Source organism: Pristis pectinata, chromosome 9, assembly GCF_009764475.1.
Source record: "Pristis pectinata isolate sPriPec2 chromosome 9, sPriPec2.1.pri, whole genome shotgun sequence".
Classification (NCBI taxonomy): domain Eukaryota; kingdom Metazoa; phylum Chordata; class Chondrichthyes; order Rhinopristiformes; family Pristidae; genus Pristis; species Pristis pectinata.
The window spans coordinates 26079630-26106639 of record NC_067413.1 but is presented as its reverse complement, the minus strand read 5'-3'; the positions used below and the strand labels follow the sequence as shown (position 1 = coordinate 26106639).

The 27010-nt window shown below is 38.2% G+C and overlaps 1 protein-coding gene across 1 annotated transcript in view; it reads right to left on the bottom strand.

Annotated features, from left to right (window-relative positions):
• Positions 1-260: 260 nt before the first annotated feature.
• ptpn23a (protein tyrosine phosphatase, non-receptor type 23, a) overlaps positions 261-27010 on the bottom strand; it is a 47570-nt gene continuing 20820 nt past the window's right edge. Inside the window, exons 7-25 of the mRNA XM_052023984.1 lie at positions 26055-26135; positions 25193-25324; positions 23131-23178; positions 22947-23003; positions 20690-20748; positions 18802-18881; positions 18342-18456; positions 18088-18147; positions 16678-16823; positions 16005-16301; positions 15713-15867; positions 12847-12998; positions 10762-10941; positions 7544-10061; positions 6330-6514; positions 5733-5837; positions 4544-4682; positions 1744-1857; positions 261-887 (exon numbers count right to left, since the gene is read on the bottom strand). Of these exons, the coding sequence (XP_051879944.1) occupies positions 261-887; positions 1744-1857; positions 4544-4682; positions 5733-5837; positions 6330-6514; positions 7544-10061; positions 10762-10941; positions 12847-12998; positions 15713-15867; positions 16005-16301; positions 16678-16823; positions 18088-18147; positions 18342-18456; positions 18802-18881; positions 20690-20748; positions 22947-23003; positions 23131-23178; positions 25193-25324; positions 26055-26135 (5250 nt within the window). The remainder of the gene's footprint in view (positions 888-1743; positions 1858-4543; positions 4683-5732; positions 5838-6329; positions 6515-7543; positions 10062-10761; positions 10942-12846; positions 12999-15712; positions 15868-16004; positions 16302-16677; positions 16824-18087; positions 18148-18341; positions 18457-18801; positions 18882-20689; positions 20749-22946; positions 23004-23130; positions 23179-25192; positions 25325-26054; positions 26136-27010) is intronic.

Genomic DNA, 27010 nt, shown 5'->3' with positions numbered 1-27010 from the left:
ACTACTGTTTGCATTAATGGCAGGGAAAGGCAATTCCTAATTTTTATACATTTAGGAGCTATGTATTATACAGGACTTGACGCCGCTTTTCCTGGTTTATAATAGAACAAACTGGATTACACTCTAGCCCTATTTTGCTGACATCGCAATAAAGGCTGATCAAGATTCATCTTACCCAGCCTTATATAGAAAGCCATGTCTCAATTATTCCAATAATGGTGAATGATCATTCCATGAGAAATTAGTCTTAGACCAATTCATCATGTTTTGTTTAGAGTCCAGAGTGGATCCAGAAGGCTCAGGGGATCCTCGCCTGTTTGAGTGGCCTGAAGGCCTTGGCCATCCTGGGGTTGCAAGAAGTTGTGTTTGCTGATTTTCTGCCTGTTCCGGGGGTTGGTGTCCAGAGTGAAGGCCTCTGCAGTCAAGGAGGCCAAAAGATCCAAGGAGGTGGCCTTGCTCTCTGCTTCTGCAATATGGTTGGTAGCACATGGCTGAGTAATAACCGTGTGATTTCCTGGACCTGTTTTCATTTTATCCAGTGCTTGGGTTGAATCACAATTGTCTGAGCTTACTCGGTTAGTTTCTGTGGCCAGAGGTAGAGTCGATGGTGATGTCTGTGTTGGTGCAGCAGATTCTGCCACTGAACTAGCAACCTCAACTATCAAGTCCTGCTGGAGCAGATTATCGGCAGATACTGGCAAGCCTTCAGCCTGAGAATTGGACCACATACTAAAACTCGGGTCAAGTGAAGGCAGCAAGTTTGTTTTGCTGTCTCCGATAGTCCCAGCAGATGTCTTGATACTGAGTTTTGCAATGGTGGCTTGGATGGAACTAATTGGCAAATCACCTCCCAGTACCAAATCCTGCGATTCCTGGCGGGTATAAATCTGCAAGCAAAGAAAAACTGATTAAACCAGAAAGAAAAACTTTTTCAACTGAACAAATTGATTCTTCACATTTATGTTAAGCTTCATTATGCCTCCTCAGAAGCCCAAGTAAGCTATAGCAATGATCACTTAATAGAAGGCAATTCTGAAGCAGTCATTCTGTGAGCAACAAACCAATTTTACAAGTCTGTAGATTGTGAGGAAGAGACAAAAGCATGGAATTTTGCAATTTAGAGAACAGAGGATTGAATGAAAACATCAACAGCAACGTACACAGAAGGAAATCTGGATGTGGGAAGGCCTTTGAAATTTTAAAAACAAGGGAAAGTCGAGAGAAAAAAAATTTAAGTGTTTTCTGGTGGTTGTCTAAGAGATGAGTATTGGATAGGAAAATCTCCTGCTTGTCTTTAGATAGTGCAATCAAATCTTTTAATAAGCAGATGAAGCCTAGCTCATGCTTCTTCCAAAGCTGACATTTTCAGTACTGCATTCACATGCCACACTTGGAACTCTGTGCTCCTCTGAATCCAGTCTCCTACAAATTAACTATTTTCATTACTTTTCCATTGGTGGCCATGTATTTAGTTGTCCAGGTCCTAGGTTTCAAAATTACCTCCTAAAATATTTAAATCTCTTATTCCACTTTTGACATTACTAAAAATCTTTCCAGGATCTTATTTCTGAACTCTATTCCTAATATTTTTTACATAGCTGTGTTAAAACTTAGCACAGTAATGTTCTGGTAAAATATTGTGGTTTGGTTCACTTTTGCAAAAGATGCTTTATAAATGCAATATGTAGTGTAGCAGTTTTAATAATTGGATGAAACACAAGGAAAACAGGAGTTTTTATACACCTTTTGAGATGAACTGCTAGGTGCTTTGGTGGAAAAGTTAGTGGTAACTCCATGCCTCAGTAGAACTTGCTCCACATGCTTGAGGATGGCTTCATAGCAGAATTTCAGGTGGAGCTACAAAGGCAAACAAAAAAGGATTTAAGACCCGCTGTCTCTCGGTTACATTTGTAGCACACTTGTACATGAACACTCCTTCCCTCTGTTACATTTGTAGCACACTTGTATATGAACACTTCTTCCCTTAAACCATAAAGGCACAAATTACTAAGATTTACAAAATATACTACAATAAACCACTCCACAAGTATATTATTCGAATACAAGAATATCGATTTTCCTACACATAAAATGACTTGATATGCTCAACCTGGGAGGAGAGATGAGCCGAAGATCCTATCCCAGCAGAGTGCACACAGGAAATCAGCACAAACTGCATTCACTAGTACTATTGAAGGGACCACGGAGATCTGCCACAATGCAGCCTATTAATTGTGCTGGGAACATAGCCAAAGCCAGTGATTATCACCCAATATACCTTTTAAAGAGAATATGGTTAAAAGATGGGAGACACTGGGTCAGGGCATCGTAGGGAACAGCTGGCTAGCCGCAGCATGTGCAGAAGTGCATTCCAGACTTCTGGGCCCATGCACTGTAGTGCGGAAGTCAGAAGAGCACTGGAGCAGAAGCATTGTCCTTTTGCTCTGCCCGTATTCACCACTCTGTCCAGCCACAGCATAAATTGCCAAATCATATCAGGCCTAGCAGCTTTATACTAGCCATATTTGACACACCTTTCACAGACCTATTCATTTGAATGGTGTTGCTACTTTCATTCATAAGGCAAGAATATAACATTTATGCTTTCTTTTTTCCTTTATTTCACAGCATATAGTTAACAGAAGTGTTTTTAAATAAATTTAAACCCGTTTCCAAATGTCACTAATCAGAGGTGTTTGGAAACAGTGAAAAGTCCTTTCATAGCACAAGCTGTCAGAAAACCACAGCAGTCCAAGGACAAGGGTTTAGTTCCTGCAGCCAACGATGTAAATGCTTCTTGTGGCTCACTGCTCTTCACCAGACTGTCATGGTGGCAAAACAGGTAGCCACACAGCTGCAAAAATTTAGTGCAGTCACTGGACTATTACAAGCAATAACCAAGAGGCACAGGCCAGGATCAGCACCATCTAGCCTATTAACAAGAAACTCAGCCTAGTCTGGGATTACCTGGCATGGACAACGGCATCAATAAATAGTCTAAATCATCTGTACAAAACACATTTTGGATTACTACTTTAATATGTGTAAAGGGTATTAACCACCTGCAATCTTTTCAGATGCAGAAGTTTATTTTAACATAATCTACTTCTATTTAATATAGGTGTCAGTTTAGGAAGTGCATGAGGTAATTTGTCAAATTATCTACGCATATTTTAGAAACTAAAAGCAAGTCTGATGATAAATAATGGATTTAGGCATTTTGTCAAGTTTAAAACCTTTTGTATTTCATACCCTTTCTCCCAGATACATGTTTGTGTGTACAAGTTATCTTGAAGAAAAACAATGTTCAATTTCTGGAAAATCATTACATATTTCACAACCATCATTTGGGAGTGAACTGGCAGTGCCCAGTTCTGTTGGTAAACAAAAAATATTTACACCCTTAGGGCATCTAAAGTTTGCTACCCAGAATGCAGATATCCAGAAATTTTCCCAAATCTGGCGATTTAGATTCTGGGAGTTCACACAGAAATAGTTACCAATGGAGACAAAATAAGAAAGTCAAGTCCAAATACTATACAATGACTACAATACTTTGTATGTAGCCCATTTTGTTGAAGCACACTTCCTAGGTAATTGTAATTATAATTCCTTGATTTGGGCAAGTAATTTATTGTAAGTCACCTCTTCTGAAGGTGCCACACATGCAACAAAATCATCCATTTAACATTAGTAGTCCCTGGCACATGCCTAAGTTACCATGTCCAGAGTCTGATGCAATGAGGCCAGATCTCAAACCTTATTTCCTTGGGTCTACCAAAAATACCAAGAATAAATCTGACAAGTAACAACTACCTAAATGGCAAATTATGCAGAGGCAACTTTTGTGTCTTGGACAGATTAATGACAAACAAATAACATACCTTGTGTACACTACTTCCAAACCAATTCCTTGTGAAATTTTTTTTCCCCCGACTTGCAAGATTGGGGAATCACTAGATACATAGTTTCTGAGCGTTAATCTTATTTCCCTAATTTTTTTTTAAATAACAGAAATTAAGTTCTAAAAAAATTACTAGAAATACCCAGGTCAGTCAGCATTTATGAAGAGAAAAACAATTTTTCAGATTAATGACTTTTGATGAGAAATAGAAAAAAGTTATAGAAATGGGGTGGAATGAACAGAAAAAAAAACTTTTGCGATGGGGTATAGAGATGAAATGATGCAAATTGTAATGATGCTGGTCAAAGGAGAGAAGGGAAGGAATGTTAATCTGTCTGGAGAAAATACAAATAGGAGATGAATGATGGAGGAGAAAGAACACAATACCAACAGTGAGATACAGAGCTCTGCTTATGTTGAAAATCTGTACTAAGGAGAATGCTGAAAGTAGCCAGGCAGCATATACCAGGGATACACGGAGGATACAATCTAGAGCAAAGCATTTCTTTCTCACCAATGTGCAGTACTCGTCGGTTCTCACGTCCATAAAAACTCACCAAGATCATGTTACAAGTTTTTAAAAGGTTGCGTTCTTCCTCCTTGGGTGCTTGAGTGATAAGATATTCCCCATTGTCTCACCTTTTCTTGTAGCATGTGTTTCCTCTGCTGCCTCATTTTCCTCACAATCCGAGACAAGTCAGGGATTCCATTACCAGCCTCTACCTCCTGTATAGCTGCGTAGACAAGACAGAAAGCACCAGTTCTTCTGACTCCCGAACTGAAAGAACGAATACGACATTAACACTTTAAAGTCATCACACAAGTCATAGAAATCTACACCCAGTGTTAAAATTTTGTTTAACCAATGTGCAGTACAGTTGCTTTCCTTAGAGCTAAAGTATCGGTTGAGAGGATTTTCTAACCATACTAGAAGTAGATGCAAGGCATAGACAGACTTTAACCAACTTAAAGTGCATAATACATGAAAGTCACTTCCACTTTGTTGTTCTGCTAATGCTATAAAATGTTAATGTGCTGGTTTGTCGGGTTATCTGCAGACAAATGAGAAGAGTTCCAGTCACTATGATAGGAGTACTTCAGATTCGATCAGTGAGCCATACTGCCAGGCCAACAATGTAGGAATACTGTGGCCCAACATCGTTCAGGCAACTCTTTAAACTTGACCTGCTGAATGTTTTATGCAAATGTATTAACCACAAAAGTCAGTTAAAATAGGAATGTAGTTCTTATTATGACACATACTTGCAAATGCAATTCAAATATGGCTGTAGACTAGTAATATGTGATTATGAAGCAGGAAAATGGTGGTACAGGAACAAGGTACAAAACAGTTCTTTAGTGTTTTATTTTATTTTAAACTATGTAAGTTCGTCATGAGCAGATGAACCAATATTCTTTTCCCATGGGTGATCAAGTTTGGACTGCAAGTTTATTTCTCTTCTCCGCCCACCCCCCCCCCCCACCCAAAGTAAATTAATGAATCAGAAGGGTTGTTAGAACATCCAATAGTTGCATGGCTACCATAATTTCCAGTTTTTTAAAAAAAATAAATTAAAGCTATAATTTTATCAACTGGATTTAAATTCATGCTTTGTTTATTAAGGGAACTGAAATAACCATACTTTGTCTTTTTGGGATTTGATTTGTCGTCTCTGGATCACTAGGTTTGTGCATTCTCAGTATCTTAAGCACTGTGCCATCATATATTAAACTGAGTTCAGAACTTTGGATTACTTTTCCAATGGCTTAACCACTTAAATTCTTCATTCCATATTCCTTCACTGCAAGATCAAGAAATAGGGGTTACCTGCAGTGGACAACGACAGGTGTATGTAGTGGACGCTGGTGCAGATAATGTCCATGCACTTCTTGAATAAAACGCAGCAAGTGACTTTTACTGTCAGGCAAACCGCTATGGAAAAAAATAAGTCACATCATTACAGGCTTAAAATTTTACATCAAATTCAGAGATTTTATACAAGGTATGCAGCAAAGACAAATAAAAGCAGGAAATCCTCACTCAGGACCAAATTACTGCATTACAACATGCAAGATCCAGTTTGAGTTTGGTTCCATGGGTGTCAGCAGCTCCCACTTATTCCCCAAGTTTCAATCCAAAATAGCAAGCATTAGTCCATCTGATTGTAGGATTTCAGGCACAGCCAAATCTGTTATTCCCAAGCACCCATTTTCCAATAGCACGTGACCAAGATATTTTCCCTCCTTGCCAAGGAGGATGGGAACACAATGGACAACTGTAGTAAACAAATTACACATACAGCTCATCACAGACAAGGAATCAAACCTAGGCCATCCCTAACCTCTGCAGTTTAGTAGCTTTAGCCTATTCTAGTTATTTTAAACATCTAGTTAATATTTAAAGTATAAACAAATGTGAACTCACAGCTCAGGCCACGATGTAAACTGCAGGTGAATGATCGTTCGTTTCAAACTCTGGTCTTTGTACTGCAGTCCAATCATCCGTTCCACGTGAGTTTGTGTTATTTTCTGTGTTGTCAATGTCAAAGTAATGGGCCCATGTACTATCTGTTGGCCTCGTTCTGTTGGGAAGTAACGGATTACCTTTTGCTGCAACAGGGAGATTGAATAATGGACAGTGAGATGCATCAGCCTATTCAAACTAAATTTCTTCCATTAACCACTATTTTTCTAGTAATCTTATCATGTAATCCTTATTTGAAAGGTTGAACCCTGAACTGTTCAACTGAGGAGATACCAGTTAGCCAAAGGAAAAGAATGGGGGTAAATGAAGGCTTGTAGTTTTAATCAAAATTTCCTTCAGAAAGCTGCTTTAAAAGAAAAAGGGAATGTTGTCATTGCCAGGAGGGTTGGCATTTATTGCAAGCCCCTCATGGACTAGAGATTGTGAATATTGGATATTACTGCTTGGATTGCTCAGCCAAGTCAAATGCTACAGGAACAGAATCTGATACAGGACTAATCAGGTTAAGAACAACAGTAATCTTTCACTACTCTTGATTTCAGCAAATCAGTTAGATTTGTACCATCTTCTTTTGTTTTCCCAGAAGAATGTTCAAGCTGTCCATTGCAAGATAAAAATATTGCAGCTCTCTTCGCATCAATACAAAAAAAAATCTGGGAACACCCGAGACTATAATGGTATTTCTCATCTGTGGTCCACAAGAGTGTTTCTGATTTATGATGGTGGAGATGAAGCAAGTAAGAACAATATAATCTATTCCTAGACATTAGAAAAGGATCTTTATTAACAATCACTGATCCTGATTACTAAAAAAAATACTGGATGTGTAAAGGAAGGCCAGTTGGCTACAGCTGAATTTCAGCATGATAGCTTTCACTAAATAAAATGTAGTGAAGAATTTTAAGAGTGCGGGTCTGTAACTTTAAAGATCTATGCATCTCCCACGGTTTTGCATATACCAATCCAACCCGATTACAGCAGTGTCGACAATCATGAGAATGAAGGCAAGTGGTGGTGTTGGATGCTTACAAGTGGTGTGAAAAGTGAAAACTGTTCCATTCTGCATGCATTGACTTTTCACCCCAAATACACATTTACTCACTCTCACTAATCCCCATTGTGTCAATAAGTTGCCAAATATCACAATGACATACCTTCTCTACTTCTTGTTCAGAGACGAGCATAACTACCAGAGACACTTTCTGCTCATAGATCATTAGCCAAAAATCTGATGCAGTTCCCACCAGCGGAGCCTGGGTAGCTATGATTCTCGGACAGTAAGAGGACAAGTCCTCAATCATGCTTGCATTTATATAGTCATCTTTTCCAGACTGGATTATAATCCTATTTTTGTCATAAGGCATGATATCCTGATGACGGTTTTTCATGGTGTAGCAGCGGGCAATGGCAATAGATAACTGTCGGGCATCTTTCTCTTGAGCGTCCTGCAAATCTTTCCATTTACAATCCAATTCAGTTAAGGTTCCAAATGACGGCCTATCCATCGAATCAACAATGACTTTAAAGTTTTCCAACTCACTCAGCAACATTTTCACATGCTCTGGCTTCTCATATGGATCTTTCTCTATGATTTGTATTCCTTTTGGCTTTTGCCCTTCCTTTGCATCAGCTTTGGTTGGCAGAAGAAGAGGCTGAGTCACAGTTGTCTGAGGCCCTCCATGCTGGCTGTCAGGACTGGATGATAGGAGGTCATCAGTTGAAGAGTTTTGTCTCTGAAAAGGTACTTCAGAGACAGGTTGGGTTGCTGCAGGTGCACCAGGTGTAAGAGATTGCGGTGGTCTCTGTTGCATGACAGTAGACCCAGGCATTGCAGTGGGCAGCATTGCTGCAGGCAGAGTACTGACCTGTCCTTGTGCAGGCTTCGGGGAAGGGGTTGCTGGAGGTGGCAATGGAGATCCAGGCCCAAATGCACTGGATTGTACTTGGCCAACAGCTGTGCTAGACACGGGTTGGACTGGGTGCGAAGAAAGTTGGCCAGTCGAAACAGGCTGTGGTGCTCCAATATGATTTGGTAGAAGTGCTGGTTGCAGTCCAGAATGAAGATGAGGTGGGACAGGTGCGAATGGCACAGCTGCAACCCCTTGAGCTGAAGATCCAGGTAGCAATGTCATTGACTGTGTCTCTGTGGCAGATGGTAGTGCATGGCATGGTTGAACTTGTGGAACCATTGCAGCAGGAATAGTCTGTCTTGGTTGCTGCACACTACCTGGATTTGCTGGAAAAACAGCATTGCCTGGATGAGGTGGAACACCAGACTGAGCAATTTTATCTTGTGGAGGATGCTGATATAGGTTCGGTCTTAACTGTGGTTGCATCTGAGGCTGAGCCTGAATCGGCAATGGTACTGGAGAATGGGATGGGACCTGTGCTGGATTGAGAGGTCTTACTTGAGGCTGAAACTGTGGCCTTGTCTGGGGAAAGAATTGTGTTTGGTAAGGTTGTTGAGTTTGCATTTGAGGCCTAAGCTGCAGTTCATGGTCTGGATGGATCTGTGGTGGATGATGGAACATGCGCTGTGGTCCCTGGGCAGGACCAACAAATGGCGGCACATTAGTGAAATGGGTCTGGGATGTTGGACCACCAGACTGATATGGATACTGGCCAACGGCACTTATTCCAGGTACAGGAGGAACTCTAGCTGAAACAGCAGGGAGTTGTCTCATTGTTGTTTCGTAGATTGGCTGCCTGTTCATCTGCCCAGTCACTAATTGAGGATCTGGTGTGAAGCTAGAAATCGGAGTTTGTATGCTATCTACCGTTGTGGTTGAAGGTCTAATTCCCACGTTTGACTGTGGGACTGCATTAGCTCCAGGCATCTGACCACAGAACTGTCCAGGATAAGCAAGCGTAGGCTCAACAGGTGGGGCAGATGTGTGCAAACCAGTGTTAACTGGTACAGGTACAGTTGATGAAACCTGTTGCCCCATTCCATAAGGACCAGCGGTACTATAAGGATGACCAACTGAAGATGGAACAGATATGGAATTTGGCATGTGTTGCGGTGAAGTCCCTCTTGGAGGCAGATGGCCAGATGTAAACTGGGGCTGACCAGGACTGGGATCTCTAACCCTGGGAACAGTAGGAAAGGCTGGTGGTGGTGAAGAGGCAGAGATGTGTTGAGGGAGGACAGGACAGGAGACGGATGGACCCATGCCGTGAGTAGGTAAACCAGGTGCTCCACTGACTGAAGGAGGCCCCGAATGGCTAATTCCTATATAAGGTGGTTGGGCTACACCACCAACTGAACTTGGCGGCTGTGGAACTGCTCCCCCATGAAAATATGGAAGCATGTGGCCAGATACTGACGTAGCCGTTGGAAACCGTTGATTTTGTAATGGTGGTGGTAGTGGTGGACTAGTAGTCCTAGCGCCAAAGAAAACCTCTGGACCAGAATGCCTTATCCTTGGGAAACCAGCAGGGTCCATAGGATATGGTCCTATGCCATCTACAGACATTCCACTTATATGTGCAGCCAAAGTGTTTGGTGGTAAGCTTTTCAATTCATTGGGTAGATCATTGAAAGCAAGTGCTGCATTAAGTGTTTGTATATCTAAATCTTCAATACTTGACAAGGATTCAAGTTCTGCATCAGAAGATTTCTGTAATGGTTTTGGTGCTGTAGGCCTTGGCGGTGGCTTCTTTTTCATTTCCCTACAAAATATAAAAGTGCATAACTGATGGTATTCTTTTCTTCACATGATTATAATGAAAGTTTTGTTTTTCCTGTCTAATGCATATTACTCTCAACAGTCATCAGCTTTTCTTCGCAAGAAACACAGGAACCAACAGTAAAAGACTGCAATAGGAAGCGTTAAGACTCATGGTAATACTTATTGTAGAAGAGGCCAAGAAATGGCAGTACTAGATATAACCAAGAATGAATAGCACAAGTAGTGAATTAGGTGAAAACAGGAAACATGCAAAATCAAAAACAATACAGATAAAGCAGCATCTGATTCTAACTGCTACATTAACATATTTGGTCTCACCTTAGACATAGTTCTATCCATCCCTCCTCTACAAATGAAAACTAACTTGTTTTCTTTCCCAGTTCTGACAAATTGTCTTGGACCCGAAATGTTAACAGATTCTCTTTCCACATGTATGCTGCCTGTCCTGCTCAACGATTTCAAGCATTTTTGATTTTTATCACAGGAAATATGTATATTTTGTTATAGGTCTGCAGGCACTACTATATGGCCACTGGAATTAATGCACTGCAAGGCAAGTGATTGCTGCTGTAGTTGTTGAATTAAGGTTAAGTTAGCTCCAGTTCACTAATCTATATCTTTGAATTACTAGATCAATCCACTACCATATCCCAACTGGTTAAAAATAAAATCAAGCTTACTGTTCCAGCGTCAGTTGTCTTTGTTCTTCCTGAGATTTGCAAATATCTTTAACTTTATCCAGAAGCCTTGTTACTTTGTTTTCCAAATCTGCATAAAATTCTTTTCCTTCCTGGGACTTCTTCATCAGGTCTTCATATGCCTCAAATGATGCTACAAGCATCTGGATGGTAACATTCCATCTGCAAGAGAGTTAATTTTAGCTTATTACATTTTTGTAGTTTAACCACACATGTAATACATCAATGTGGGCAAAATATCATTAATGCAATGTAAACAATAAGATCACAAAACCACTGTAAATAGGTGTAAATGCTTATTACATTTGGAATAGAACAAATAAACAAATAACCCTTATCCATCAGAGAATTTTAGTAATCACCAAGATCCATCAATTTCAGGAAATAGGAAACTGTAATGAAACTCCAAATTATGAAGCATACATTTAGTTTCAATACTAAAATTATTGGTCCAATACACTATGTGTGGGTTTGATAGAATCCCCACAAATAACCATTCAATAAATGCAATGAATCAATCCAGTGGTCACTCAACTAAAAAGGGCTGGATGATTAATAATTCAAATTTTCCACATCTAAAAAGGGAATGGGATACTAGTTATTTTAAAATGCTATTTGCGATAGTCTCTTCCTCATCTCAGCGGTACATTTACTACTTCTGTAATTTTCTTTTCAAATCAGTAATAAATGCTTAAAAAGTCTGCAGTAAACAACCTAATTAAAAGTTGTAAGAAATATTCCTCCAAGTCTTGCCAATTTCAAAAGTTCTTATCTACTCCTTTTACATGGCAAGTAATTACACCTCTGTGCACTATAAATTTAAGATTTTCCTTTTTCATCTTATCTTTACAATTATGTTAATTTGCAATTCTTTGCACAAACTACCTCATCCACATGGGATCAGGAGGTTATGTTACTGGACTACTACTCCAGAGGTCTGGACTCAGGATCTAGAGATTTGAATTTACGTACCACCATCTCACCTGGTGAATTAACTTTGTTTGTTAGATAACCACAGAATAAAGAAGTCAGTATCCCTAATAGTGACCATCAAACTACAGTATTGTTATAAGATCCAATGTGGCACATTAAAGTCTGTTTGGGAATACAGTTACCATTCTTACAAGGTCTTGCTTGTTCATGGTTTTTAAACCTACAGGTTATACCTTAACAATCCTTCACAAACTCTATCCAATCACTACAAATGCAAATAAAAATGGACAAATAACCAGAAAGGAAAAATCCAAAAAGCAATCCTGCAAATTCAGCTTTGGTTACATATTAGGACTTGTACAAAAATTAGTGTTGTTCCACGCTAGACATTTAATAGCCTGCCATTGCCAGCATTGTGCCTTTCAGCCAACACCATAGACTTCACCATCTTCTCTGGATATCTACTGTCATTGCCAGTGGTATACAGTGGGATGGGGGTGGGAAATAACCCAGGCATCCTCACTGACATGGACTTTGAAGTCTCTTGATGATAGGTGAAACAGTGCAAATGAAATCCCCTGATTACCATCAAATGTCTTTCCTCAGCAAATGAATCAATTCCTCCAAGCTGAACACCAGCTGAAAGATGAACTGTGGTAATACAGTCACACCAGCAGTGACCCAAGTAACAAAATCTTTAAGAACAAAACTTCAGCGCTTGTAAACATCCTCAGCCAGAAATGCCACCTCCTGAAGTTCCCACTATTCCAGGAATATCTTTTTATTTTCAGATATTAAATGAATCGATATACAAGGGTAATGTAGGAAAGTGGCACTGAGGTAAAAGATTAGACATGAACTTAATGAAGCATGGAGCTGACACAACGGGACAACTGGAATGGTTCTTTCATATTCACATCACTTGATAGCAAGACATGATTGAGTGCAATGGCATAGCAAATGCAATAGGTCCCACATACCGCTGGTGTACCTCCAATGCCCAAGTACAGAACCCAATTAGTGCACAGGCCAGGGACTAATTAAGAGATATGATAGGGATGTGTACTGCATCATGTGGTATGTTTGCAGAGAAACCATTTCAATAAACATACACCATCCACAGCAGCTACTCACTTCTGTTCTGCTTCAGCGAGAGCTTTCCTAACTGCAGCATACTTAACATTAGCATCTGTCAAAGCCTTCAAGATGTTTTCCTGGGCTGCAAGGTTTTGATCAATATAAACTCTCAGCTGGTCATATTTCTTCAGTTGTTCTTCAAAAAGCTTCTGCAATTAAATTGATTTTAAAAACATGATACAAGCAGTATTGGTTATGTTGTCATGAATGTTACTTGCTTTTCTCTCATCTATCTTCCAATCAAAAACCCAACAATCATTAACTATATTCTTACAAGGAAATGAATAAATCAGCAATGGATTCTCTCACACATATTCTTGCTGAACTGAGCAAGTATCACGAAAATTATCTCTATAAAAACAAAATTGCAGCAAGAATTAGATGGCTATCAGTTATAGGTGGAAAAAAACAGAAATTATTGAGGACACAGTAATGAGGTTCAATGCAACCTTTAAAAATAGCATCTCATCTTATGTCCTGGCACACTGCAGACTTTCAGACTCAACATGGAATTTTTAACTTCAGATTATTTTGCTTTCTCTGTCTGCATCAGAACTCACCTTTTCTGTTGCAACTCTTCAATCTGTGATATTGACTCTGATTTTCTCTCTCCATTAGTAAAGCCTCACCTGCTGGGCATGCCCCAAAGCCCCATTATGCGCAACACATCATGCTTCTTTGTTTGTAGTGTATCATCCTCTAACTGCCCTTATTAACCCATTTGAGTGGAGAACCTCTACAACTTATTCCCATGACAGCCCAGACCTCAACCAAACATAAATATTCCCTTTGTCCATGCCATCTTCTCGCAGCTACCATCGGACAGGAGGTACAGAAGCCTGAAGTCCCACACCACCAAGTTCAAGAACAGCTATTTCCCTTCTTGAACCAACCAGCACAAACCTAATCAGAGTTTAGCAACACTATGACCACTTTGTACTAAAATGGACTTTTTTTGTTCTAATTGTGTTCTTTCTTGTAAAAATTGTGTTTAATTCATGCTTATGTTTTTCTTGCTGCTTACATGATGCTATGTGCCTGTGATGCTGCTACAAGCAAGTTTTTCATTGCACTTGTGCACATGACAATAAACTCGACTTTGACTTTTTTGTCCTATCCATCCCCACCACCTTTCCCTGCAACTTAAAACTAGCCTAGAAACACAAGTTGTTTTTCGCTCCAGATTTAGGCATCTGCAAACTGCTGGAGGAACTCAGTAGGTCAAGCAACATCTGTGGAGGCAGAGGGATAGTTGACGTTTCAGGTTGAGACACTACATCAGAATGGGCCTGATGGCAGTTTCTCAACCTGAAACATAGACTATCCTTCTGCTCCCATTTCCTTACATTCACTGATAACTTCCAGTGGCCCATAACTTTATTCCTCACTATCAATCCATACTTCCAGTTTGGGTATTCTTTAAATGTTATACTGATGGCCATTACACTTGCATCCATCATCAGTGATACATAACAAGAATGCAAAGGAACTGAGCCCTGTGGAACCTGATTATATACAGTTATCTAGTCACTAAAATTCCTGCTACCCATTACCTTCTCCCACTGAACTCATTTTTAATGCAAATTTGCCATTTTCCCACAAACACCATGGCTTTTAAATAACTGATTAAACCCATACAGGAACATGTACTACCTCAAAGAAATTCATCTATCAGATATTCCCTTAAATTCATGTTGAATGTCTTTCATTACTCTGAACTTCTTTAAGTGTTATTAATGGGTTGACTGGCCTGCAACTACTATCCCCTTCTTCCTTTATAAACAGTACCACATTAGCATAAAATTTTCCCTGTACACAGATTAGGTTTCCATAATAAAAGATAGATATCTATGCCTTGGATGGAACATACTCTAAATCCTCGAGACTGTTTCCTGGGATGAGGTTTCCCCATGTGAAAATTGGGGAAACTAGTAGAGAGTCTCAAATAAATGAACACAGCTACGAAATAAGGGGCCAGTCATTTAAAAGTGAGAGCATATTGAATGTCCAGAATTCTCTTCCCCCCCCCACCCGGGTCGTGGAGGCATGATCATTAGACGTATCTAAGGTGCAGATGTAAAATATTTGAAAGATCAAGGAATTGAGGGTTTAAAGGGAACTGGCACAGAAGAGTTGAAGCCAGCATAGATAAGCCATGATCACACCGAATGGTGGAGCAGGCTTGAGGGGCCTGTGGCCTACTTGTGCTCCAATGTTCTTGTGAACTGACCGACCTATAACTCATGGGTGTTTATCATTCATTCTTCTAAACTCCAATGCTTCAGTGAAGTTAGGAGGGAATGGCATGGTAAATGCTAGATGGTAAGAGGTCTTATTCTTTCACTTAAGAGTCAAGAACCAGAGAAGTCTCAAGATAATGGATCAGCCACTTAGAACAAAGAAATATCCATATTGAAAGGAATGTTCAAAATTCTCTACCCAATGGACTCATCCACCAAGTACATTCCAGGCTGAGAGAGATTGATTTTTCTTTTTGAACATTTAAAGGAAAACAGATGGTATGAAGTTTGGCCAGAAAAGTGAGCCAAAAGTTGTGGATCAGCTGTGATCGTACTGATCAACATAAGGGGCCACACGCATAGTCCTACTTTGGTCTCAGATCAAGTTTCTGATAATCAGCATAGCTAATATTTGGCCCACGTAGTGAATATATAGTGCATGTACATAATGTGACAAGCAACATCCGGTCAGTTTAGATTGTAAATTGCAGCTAAGGAACTGAATCAAAGCTACTCATTTGATCATCTTGCCGTAGTCATCACTGCATTTAAAATGTCCTGAACTGCACAAATACAGAACTTTTATTTGTTTAGACATTAGTGTTATACAGTTGCTCACTAACCTTCATCTCTGAATGGTCTGTTGTCACTAGGGTTGTAGTGATATCGTCCTTTTGAATGGCATCTCTAAGCTGCTGTAAAAGTGATGAGCGTTGGTCTCTCATTTCTTCAACCTTCAACAAAATACGTTTCATGTTCTGCAGTGTAGCCTTTTCCTCTGTGAAACAAAGAACCAAAAATATTGCTAGGCATTCCCATACATTTGGACAGGGATGCTGACTACCATAAACATGACCAGAAGAAAACGTATTTTACACAAATACACCAAAACAGATAGAAAATGAAGTTTAATACCATCTGAGACAGTGGGAGTTGGAAGAGCAGCACGGAGATCTTCCAAGGGTCCATTCAGCAGCCGCAAATTACTGATATGCAAATTCATTGCTTTGTGCAGCTCAGTATTCGTGAAGCTAGCCTTCTCATGCACTTCCATGTACTTGGACCATTCCTTGCTGAGTTCCAATGTTTTGCTGGGCTGAGTTGTTTTACCAGTAATGTCTTGAAATTTCTTCTCCATTAATTCATCCTGGTCTATAAGCTCCTTCAATTCTCTTAACGATGCTTCCACATCAGTGTAAAGTCCAGACAGAACTGCGAGAAAAAAATTAAAGAACTAAATTAGGTCAACATACAGGGTCCAATCTTCAATGCATATCACACGAAACTGTAACAACCAGAAGGGGGCAATAAACAGTCAGAGTTGGTCAAATAGAAACTGCCAGCTAGCACAGATGTGGCTATTATGGCACCATTTTACTCATGTACTGACTTTTTCTATTTTGCCCATAAGTATGGGTTTTTTCCTTTAAAAAAATGAAAGCAACATACAAAAGGAAAAGACTGTAAAGATCATCACACATCACAAAATGAAAACTATGCAAGAACAGAAATTTCAAAATCATGGAGATCTACAAACTCTTAATGATTTAAGCTGAAGTTAAGAATTTACATTTGGATACGAACGTACTTTGCATAGATTGGACCAAACTTTTCACAGTATCTGGTCGAACACTCAATGCTGCACACTTTTCCATCAGGACTGGAGGAATATGATTATACATGTCTAAATTATCAATCGAATCTGGATCAATCCTCAGAGAATCCATGAACTGTCTGTTATAAGAGGATACAAGACAAATTAGATTTCAAATTAGTCCATGCGTATAAATAAATGCTTTGCTCCCCTTTAAAAGATGTGTTCAAAGCACAAAATTAAAAAGGTACAAGTTATCATGATATGTATCAAAGCAATAAGTGAATAAAAATAGAGGCAGTAAACTATGTATTTCAGCTAATAACTTCTTTTAAGTCATGGTATTCATTTGGGTCCAATACGAATGATTGAAAATAATTTTGTACTCCTTTTAAAAAATGAACTTGAGAACTGTCAAGGGCAACATCATCATTATTTTTGACACCTTCTGCAGTCCAGTCATACAGAAATGTGCCCCAAATAAAAAACAAATCTAATTCTCTCCCATATACTTCCAATTGAAATTGATGAGAAATGCCAATTTAAAAGACCGAGAAGGCAAAAATTCATATTTTAAATACATTTGTAGATGCAAAAAGGGGAGGGATTGAGGGGTAAATGAGAGAGCAAGAAAATGTATTGAGATAGATGATCAGCCACAATAGTATTGAATGGCAGAACTAGCTCAAAGAATTGAATGCCCTATTCCTGCTCCTATTTCTTTTCTGCATTACACCACAAACAATAAAGACAACTACTGATTGCTTCCAGAATATTAATGCTGATATTTTTCTACAAGTCAATTTGAAAAAGTAGACAAACCTCAACTTAACATCTCAAGTGTAGGAAGGAACCTCTGGTAACACACTTAAATGGCAGTCAAGTTATAAGAATGTAATGAAAGTTTTTTTTAAAATTGAAGTTCTCTTCAAGACAAATATTTAACACCTTGGTCAAGGCATGGTTTGAAAACACAAAAGATGCTTAAACTTTCTTGCATAACATTCCTGGATTCCAAATTGATGCAATCTGTCATTAACTGTTCATACTTTTACTCCTTCCTCATTAGTGCCAAAAGCTTTTCTCAATAGTAGATATGATGCCAGCATTTCTCTGCAATTGAAGCTAATGAACATTTGCTTTTCCATTAGTTAACGCAAACATGAGCGTTTTACATTTTACATTGAGAGAAATTTTACTCCAGTTTTTCAGTATATTCAATGACCTATTTATTTATGAGAAAATCTGTCCACTAAGTAGTGCCCACTTTACCCACTTCTAAAAGTATACACACTCTTGCAGGAAGATGTTACTACTTCCCAACACCATTTGCACAATAAAATGTTTTTGGAAACATAGCTATTGCTGTACAGGTCAAGATATCAATTTTGTCACAATACCTACTCTAAGACTTCATTTTTGGTGTCTATTTTATCGACAACTTCTCGCAATAATTTTGCTTTTCTTCACTGGAAAAGGAAACAAAATACAAGCACAGATTACAATCAAAGATATATTGAAACACAATTCAACAAAACGGCTGTAAGTGTGAGACACAAGAAAACAATGGTCAAAAAGCAATAGTATACTAAATTTAAAATAAATGCTTACTTTTCAGTAACATAGCTCTGCATCAAAGTTTCAAGTCTCATGCTCACCTGTATAGAGATGAGGCCTCATGAGCTTCCATTGGTACCAATTTTGCAAATATATCAGGACCAGTCACATTTGGATCAGTTGGGTTGACAGGAAGGGCTTTTACCAGAGATGCTCCTATTAAAAATAGGTTATCACTAGAATTAAAATATCTGCATTTATTTCCAAAAATAAAACTGCAGTTAATGAAGAAACTGTAATTCTTGTAGTTTATTGCATTTTTTTTTCAAATGAACAGCTTATTTTAAGGGTTTTATATGAGATAGGTGTAGTATTTTTAAGATGATAGCAAGAAAAAGGAAAAATTGTTTGTAACAATCTAGCATTTTGAACCCTGCAAAACGTGTTGGGTTAGAGCTAGAGCCTCTACATAGCATCCTACATAGAAACAAGAAATTATGCAGCTTCATTACACTATGAAAGGATTGCTCAAAATACTAAGCAGAATCTTAGAAAACCTGCCTTTCACAGATGTGAGAGAATCAATAGGAGGAACAGTCTCGTGGTAGACAAAGTCATTATCCTTCTTGGCAGCGGTGTACCTACACACAAGAAAGATGATCAAAATTGTAGAAAAGCATTCTAAGTACATTTTTCCCCATATTTCTTCCCATCCAAACTTCAAAATATGTAAAATGTGTTGATAACAATCAAGACAGAAGTGAAGAGAACTAGCGAGTATTCCAAATTGTAGAGCTTGCAAACAATGAGACATCAATTACGGAGGTCCTTGCAGTGGTCCTATCAAAACAGTGTTAAAACTGATCCAAGGTGGAATACAGAGCAGGAAGTGACACAGAGCCTTGAACAAATTCATTGCAAGGGGATGAGATGCAGATTCACCTCGTGGCACAAGGGCTTAAGAGTTAAAATTATGGAGAAAGGTTGCATAATATTGTTTAAATTTCCTTGACAATTGCATGAATGTGATGTGATGCTTTTGGGGGGACACATACTTTCAGTAAATATTTTCAACAGTGAATGGCACACTGACGTTGAGGTAAGCATCAAAATGATGGTGCTAGTAATGAGACACATTATTTAACCTACTTAGATTAATTAATTCTCAATCACACCTTTTTTTGCTATGGAAAACCAATATGCAGAGGTCAGCCTTTTTTCACCACATGCCATATCTAGTGGGAGTGAGCCATAAGACAACTAGATGAATATACTCTATTTGGTTCCAGCAGCATGTTGAAAAGTGCAAGAGAGGCAGAAATTGATTATTTACACATCACCTCCAAAATGAGGATGGTTGCAAACTCTTCAATGTTATCTTCTGCACTCACATGTTGAGCTCTGCCACTAAGAATTGAATGGAGGAAGAGAACGTTCCATGTACATCTCCATTAGTTATTTCAGCATTTGATTTGATCCATTGATTTTTAGATTAAAATATTAATGAAAAAAATAATGACAAATGGGTTGTTTCATTTTCACTATTACTGGTGCTAGTTTTCTTTCTTTTTAAAAAAAAGTCAAAGGCCATTTAACAGGATAAACAGAAAGCCAGAACAAGCAGTGCAATCTGAAAATTTATGTCAGGCCATTCAGGACTGAAATTGTAAATACTTTTACCAAACTGTAGTGGAAATCTCATACAAAGACCAAAGTTACAGATTTTTAGGGTATGAAATCAAGGACACAGATCAAAGCATTCAATGAAAAGAAAATAACTGAGGATTGATTTTTCTTCACAGGGCTCAAGATACCAGAGAGAAGTAAGCTGGGTTAATATCACAGATGGATAACAGAGACAGACCAAAAAGTCAAGTTACACAAATTTTTAGAATTCAATGTTGAGCAAATAATTTTTTTGTTTTCCTCCCCCAACCCCACCCCCCCCCCCCCAAGGTATTTCTTCCTCTCTGGGTGAGGAGGACATGCCTAACTTGACCTGTTGGGCTTGTCCTCCAGCTCGGCATTTTGCAATTCTGAGCTGAAACATTGACCGTTTCTCTTCCCACAGATGCAGCCTGACCTGCTGAGCATTTCCAGCATTTTCTATTTTTGGTTTAGATTTCTAGCACCTGTCATTTTTGTTTTATTTTCCCATGAAATAACTTCATAACAGAAGACTGCCAATTTAAATCCAATTTGCAAATGCAGCCAAGCACAAAAAGGCACAAGAACGAGAATATCATTGGTATCGCAATGTGCTCTTACAGGGACTCTTTTGGAGCAATTAAAACTTTACATCAGATCCATGATACACTATACCCAAGGTAATGAAGACAAAGGGTATAAAAAACACTTCCCATTTCTACCGGTGATGTCTGCCATACTGCACAAAGTGATCCAGAAATACAATAGTTAAACAGAGCAAGCAAATCTTTTGATTACTTACTTTCCTCCGATTACATCCATAGTAAATCGCAACGCTTCTTGTACAGTCTCTGGCTGCCCCTAAAAAAAAGGGGAAGTTCTCAGTCTACTTTTGTGTTAGATACTGGTATCTAATTGAATGCAGGTAAAACAAATGACAACTCCCTCCTCATTCACCAACATATAGCTCATTTTCAAAACTAATTTTAGATAATTCTTTCCCTTGCATTCTTACTCATATCACACAGCATCAAGATGAACCTATACCTTCTCATGCCTTTATCCTCTCCAGTATAAACCTTACTGAAAGAATACAAGCACAAAAAAATAGACCATTCCACCTCTTACATCTAATCTACTGTTGAATATCATAGCTGCTCTTTTGCCTCAACACGAATTTCCCTTTACTGACTGAATCCCTTGATTCATGGAAACAAAAACAGAACATAGGAGCAGGAGGCGGCCATTCAGCCATTTAAGTCTGTGCCATCTTTCATTACAAACACTCGCTGCCTTTTTGCCAATTCAATCAATTAATACCCACTTGGATATTCTCTTTATATTAATTCTGCCCACTTTAGCATTTGTATATATGGACTCCATTCTCTCTAGTCTTATATTGAATCAATGTATAATTCATAGAAATAGTAGGTACTTGTATCCACTTCCAAGGCATCAAAAAGTCCTGCTCCCCCAGCACCACAATACCCAACTTATAGCGATAACAATTCCAATTATTTTCTCCAAATGTTCTATATACACAGTCCTTCTGATTGCTAACCAATCCTTTAACAAAATCAAATCTCTAGATTTAAGTAATGGATGTTCGACACCAGATAACGCGCTCTTTCTTCCCATCCTGAAACCAGAGCTTGAATGTTTATCTAAAATGTTAACAGCCAAGACCAAACAATACCCATGATAAAGACTTGCCAGAAAATGTTATGCTTAGGTCAGTTGCTGGAACCCTGGATGTGTTAGTCAGATTAGTGATAGGCAAAAATCAACAAATATAAAACAAGTATTTTTGGATTTATAGAGATGACTTTCTTTTAGTTAAAAAGGCACAAGTAGAAGCAATTTTTCAAGAAAAGTAGCAACATTTATCTGGGCACATCAATTATTTACAGTCACAAGCTTTCTCTGCATTTTTCCAAAGTATAACTTGTGTTAACTCAGTAGAAAAACCTTGGGATCCTGAATTATTTAATTCTGTCTGGAGGAAACTTGCTTATTTTTCATCTTCAGATAACTTGGTCTTTAACAATGCTCACTGTTTAAGTAATTGCACTGCCACAGCAAAGCAGATTCCAGAAAGTGAATGATAACTTAATTCTAGCCAGAGGTACGTTTAGTTCATTCGCAGAAAGAATACGCATGTGAACAAGTTTGAATGCTGCCAGATACACCTTATTATTAGGAAGCTTGTCAACAATCACCATCAAAATTCGACAATGAAAAAACAATAAGTGAAAAGAATTACAAAATTGGGAGAGGACCAGAAGCTGAAGATCACTCTCTGGGCACAATAGTTCAAGGAATAGGTGGGATTTGAAGCTCTTTTTTTTTAAAAAACCTGTTGCCTGACCTTATAATTATTCCCCATCATTCCTTCAAAGTTTTCAATTTGAAGACATCAACTCTTGAAGAAAACAGCTACGATAAAGGCTTAAATGGAGCACGATTTCAGTGCCAACAATTCCACTGAAGTTGTATTCAATTTCCCCATTAGTAAACAAAATTTAAAACATTAGGTGCACTGAGCTTTTGAGAGAATTTTTAACAAATTTTAAGATTGAAGGATTCTGATATTAATTTTTAATTAAACTCTTGATAATTAGATTCACTTGAAGGCTTAACAGAAGACACAGAGAAGGAACATAGGAGAATTACAGGATCCCTATAAAAGGAATTAACAACTAGAATGTGTAATGTGCTTTAGACAATGACTTCAGTCCAGCCTGATCATACTGGTCTTAGTGTATTTATGCAATACCAAGTCTCACCAGCCAAAGGAACTATTCAGTAAAGTTAGAAACTGAAAAAGAAAGCAAGATTTAAAGTTTAAATAAATGATGGAAACTCAAAATTGCAGAAAGTGTTTTAAGTTCACAGATCTGTCATCGTCCCTCTGGCTAAAAGGATGTAAAACAATGTCTGATGAGTGAGCACTTCACTCAGTTGTTGAAGTGCTAAATCATTTCCTTTAAGAAATAAATGAAACATAATACCTTAGCACTCTGCAATGACATCATTTAAATAAACAAGCTGGAGCTTACCTTTGCATACTTGATTGCTTCATTCAACTTGTCTAGAGAACTTTGAAAGTAAGCAAGCTGCAACAACAGAACAAAAGCCATTCTTAAATGTCCTACAGTGCAGTCAAACAGATATGGAAATTTTAATCCAAAGTCAGATCCATTTTGCAAATCAAGGGGAAAAAAGTGAATATTTTCTGCTCACCCTTTCGCCATATTTCTGTTGTTCCTCTGACTGCTTGCCCATATGAAGCTGTAATAAAAGTACAAAAAGTCTTCAGACTGCTAAATAGCAAGAAGCGCAAGAAAGGTCCAGTGACTAAGAATAGGAAATAGTTATCAGTGATGCTGTGAACTGTAAAAATCCATTACATTTATGGAATGAGTTGATGTCCCATCTGAAGTAACAATAGCAGAAAAAATTCAAAATAAATATTCTTGTTAACTGGACCATAACATATATACTATAATGTGAAGACACAGCTGGCAATAAATTGCTTTTAAAGTGACTGTCAATTTCCTACACTGATCTTAAATGTTAAAAGGGTGAAAGGAAGACCACCTTAAAGTCTCCTAAACTTTTAGCCATGAGAGTTTTTTTCTACCTGTATACTTAATTAAATAATTATTACATTTTTGACTTGAGACTGACCTTTAAACAATAGTCACTTTAAGCAATTAAATGATAGTGCAGTAATCACTACAGGGAACTTCAAATAATTGAGAAGCTCTGCAGAAAAGATTACATCATTTGCAAAATCAGGTTCTGGCATGAATACTCACACTGAATAGGAAGCAAAATTCCCCTTGTTCCTTTAATTAGAAAGGAGACCTTAAAGCACTTGTACTGCCTTACAGAATCGTACAATGGACACAGCAGAGGAGGCCATTCAGCTCAACATGTCTGTGCCAGTTCTCTACCAGAGCAACTCCTTAGTTCCATTTCTAGCCTTTCCTCCTCAAGACTGCAAATTTTTCCTCGCCATATTTTGTTTCCTTTCGAAAATCACGATGAAGCCTGCCTCCACCACATCTGCAGTTCAAGTGTCCCAGATTCCGTCAGACATTATGTAAAAAGATTTTATTCATGGCATTAATTCTCTTCCACTTTATACCCATGACCTTTGGTCCTCTATCCCTCCACCAAATTGAACATCTTCCCATTATCTGCTCTGTCCAGACCCATCATCTTATATACTTTCAAGAAATCTCCCCTCAGCCTTTTCTCCTCCAAAGAAAACAAATCCTAGCTCTAAGCTATCCTTGTGACTGTAGCCCTACATCCCAGGAACCAGTCTCTTAAATCTTTTCTGGACCCTCTTTAATGCCTTCTCATCCTTCCTATAATGAAGTCGCAATATTCCAGTTGAGGCCAAACCAGTGTTTTATTAAGATTAGTGGTATCCAACAATTAATGTTGCAAATCATATTATTGTTAACAGCTAAGAACACCTTTTACAGCAAGCTATTTTGTATTCTTGGAACCAGTTTTTCCAGAAAGCAATTAACTGAACATTAACTGAAATTAGTTGGACAGAAACATTAAGTGCAACTGATTCTGCTTCCAGTAGCATCAATTAGTATCCAATTGAAGCAACCCTATGATATTGCCAAATTAGAGCTAAGCTATGCAGAGTTAAAGACAGCTTTGAACTTTTGCCTAACAAGGCTTGGAGTGATATTATTCAAAAGTAATTTACTTCTAAGAATTCGGAAAGTTTACTAGGGATTTACGTACTTCTAAGCTTTGGCAAAAGACAGGAAAACTCAATAAGGCAGGAGTTGGAGAAGGGGTAGTTTCTCTTTCTTCAGAGGACGTGGGCATCACTGACAAGACCAGTATTTACTGGCTATCCTTATAACTCCAGAAAAGGTGATAGCAAGCCACCATGACAATGAAGTAGCTTCCTAGATCACCTTACTAACAGCTACCATGGGTCTGGCATCACAAAGGCTTAGAATGGGCAAGGAAAGCAGATTTCCTTACCCAAGGTTAGTTACAGATGCAAATGGATTGTTAAGAAACCTAGTAGCTTTGCAGTTACCATTATCAATGCTAGCTTTCTCTAAATACTTTTTTTTAATTAAATGAATTTAAATTTCCCAACTATGTGGGATCTGAATGCATAGTTTCTCATCATTAGTTCAGGTCTCTGGATCACTGGTCCAGTTACCCATCAATATGCCATCACCCTGTAGTAAGTACTTTTTCAGAAATGCAGATTGAAGTTCAGGTGTTTTACCTTTCCCCATACAATGCTACTTACATGTGCAACTGCTGCATAGTAATAAATCTTCATCTGTACCAGCTTCTTCCAGTCTTTCTGAAATTTTCCTATAAGCGAAGCCGTCTCTGAATTTTCCAGTGCACGACAAGCTTCCTTATAATAATCAACCACCTGGGAACATATCAAACTATAAATATCTACTATGTTTCTTCCTGACTCACCACATTTAAAACCAATGAAATTTCACAATGCACAACAATCCAATAAGTACAAGCTGTTGCTCAGAATCCATGGGACAGTTTAGGGTCGAGTGGATACATTGTCTGAATCTTGATTAAGTCATCCACTCCCCATATAATCAGAGTATTAACTATGGCTGCATAGTAAAAATGCAAAACATGAATTGCAGTATTTCTAAAGAATACCAGTGGGGGGGGAGGGGATAGAAGAAAGAGTCATAAGTGCAGTTACCTCAATTTACTGAAGAGAATAACTGCAGGTTATAAAGACTCAATGTATTGAACTCATTTAGAGTGGAGAAAATCAAAGTGGACATGACGTCACCTCAACAAGGGCAGCTGCCAAGGTAAAGGCAAGCAGGCAGGTTCTTTTACTAGAGGCTATGTGTCAGAAATGGGGGTATACTACAATAAAAGAAATTCATAAGCCTAAAATCAATGTTTTTGGTCTCCACCTACAAAAGAGGAGGTAAATTAAGAAAATTTAATGAATTGATAGCTTTAAACAGATCATATTAATAACAATTCTGAAATAGAGATCCAAAGAGATAAGAGATTTTCAGCTGGGATAGGACAGGGAGAAGAAAATAATGATTAAGTACACTCAGGAATGGATTTAATGCCTCAAATAGAATTTTATAGTGTGCACAGCATATACTTACCTGAGCACTGATTCTTGCTACTAGAAAACTTTTTCTGTTGTCCAGCATAGATTTTTCCAACAGACACTCCTGAGCTTGTCCCTAAATATAATGACAGCAGACAATGAGGTTAATGAAAAATAACTTGATATCAACTTAAGAAAAAACCCTGCATGAGCCATTTATAAAATGTATTTTTAAATAGTGAAGTGAAAACAGATTCACTTTGTAGTTTGTCATCTAGTAATGCAGATGCTGTGATTTCTTAACAAAAAATCTACATCTTTTAAAAGTGTACTGTAGTGAAAGACACAAATCAACATTTCTAATGGTACAAACCACCATCTACCTTACTGCAACATTAATACTTGCAAAGGAAATCCATCTTGTGTTTAGTTTTTCCTCCTCAATCATTCCCTGCTCAAAATAATATCAATGTCAACAAAAAATGGTTCTTATCTCTACAGCTACTTTCAATTCCTATTTCAAACCATCTTCAAAATCGTCACCTAGCTTCGAACCTTCAGACTGTTATAACAATGTTTTCTTGCTCTACACTCTGGGTGCAGCGGAGTCACTAGAGTGGTCCCATGAGTAGCAAGGTTTCCATATGAGGCGATAGTGCAGAAAGTTACAAATTTTTTTTTGTTAAAAAGGGCACAGCATGCTAGATGTAGCTATATGTTTTCCCTGGCTAAGGAGTATAGGGTCACGAGCCACATGTTGAAAATAAGGGGTAGGGCATTGAGAATTAAAATAAGGAGAAATGTCTTCATTCATAGGATGGTGAATATTTGTGACTTACAGCTACAGAGGCTCAGTCATTATATTTATTCAAAACACAGATTGATAAATTTCTAAATAACTAAGGGAACCAAGAGTAATGGGGATAGCGCTGGAAAATGGTGTTGAGGTAGAAGATCAGCCATGATCTTAATAAATTGCAGAGCCAGATGGTCCACTCCTGCTCCTATTTC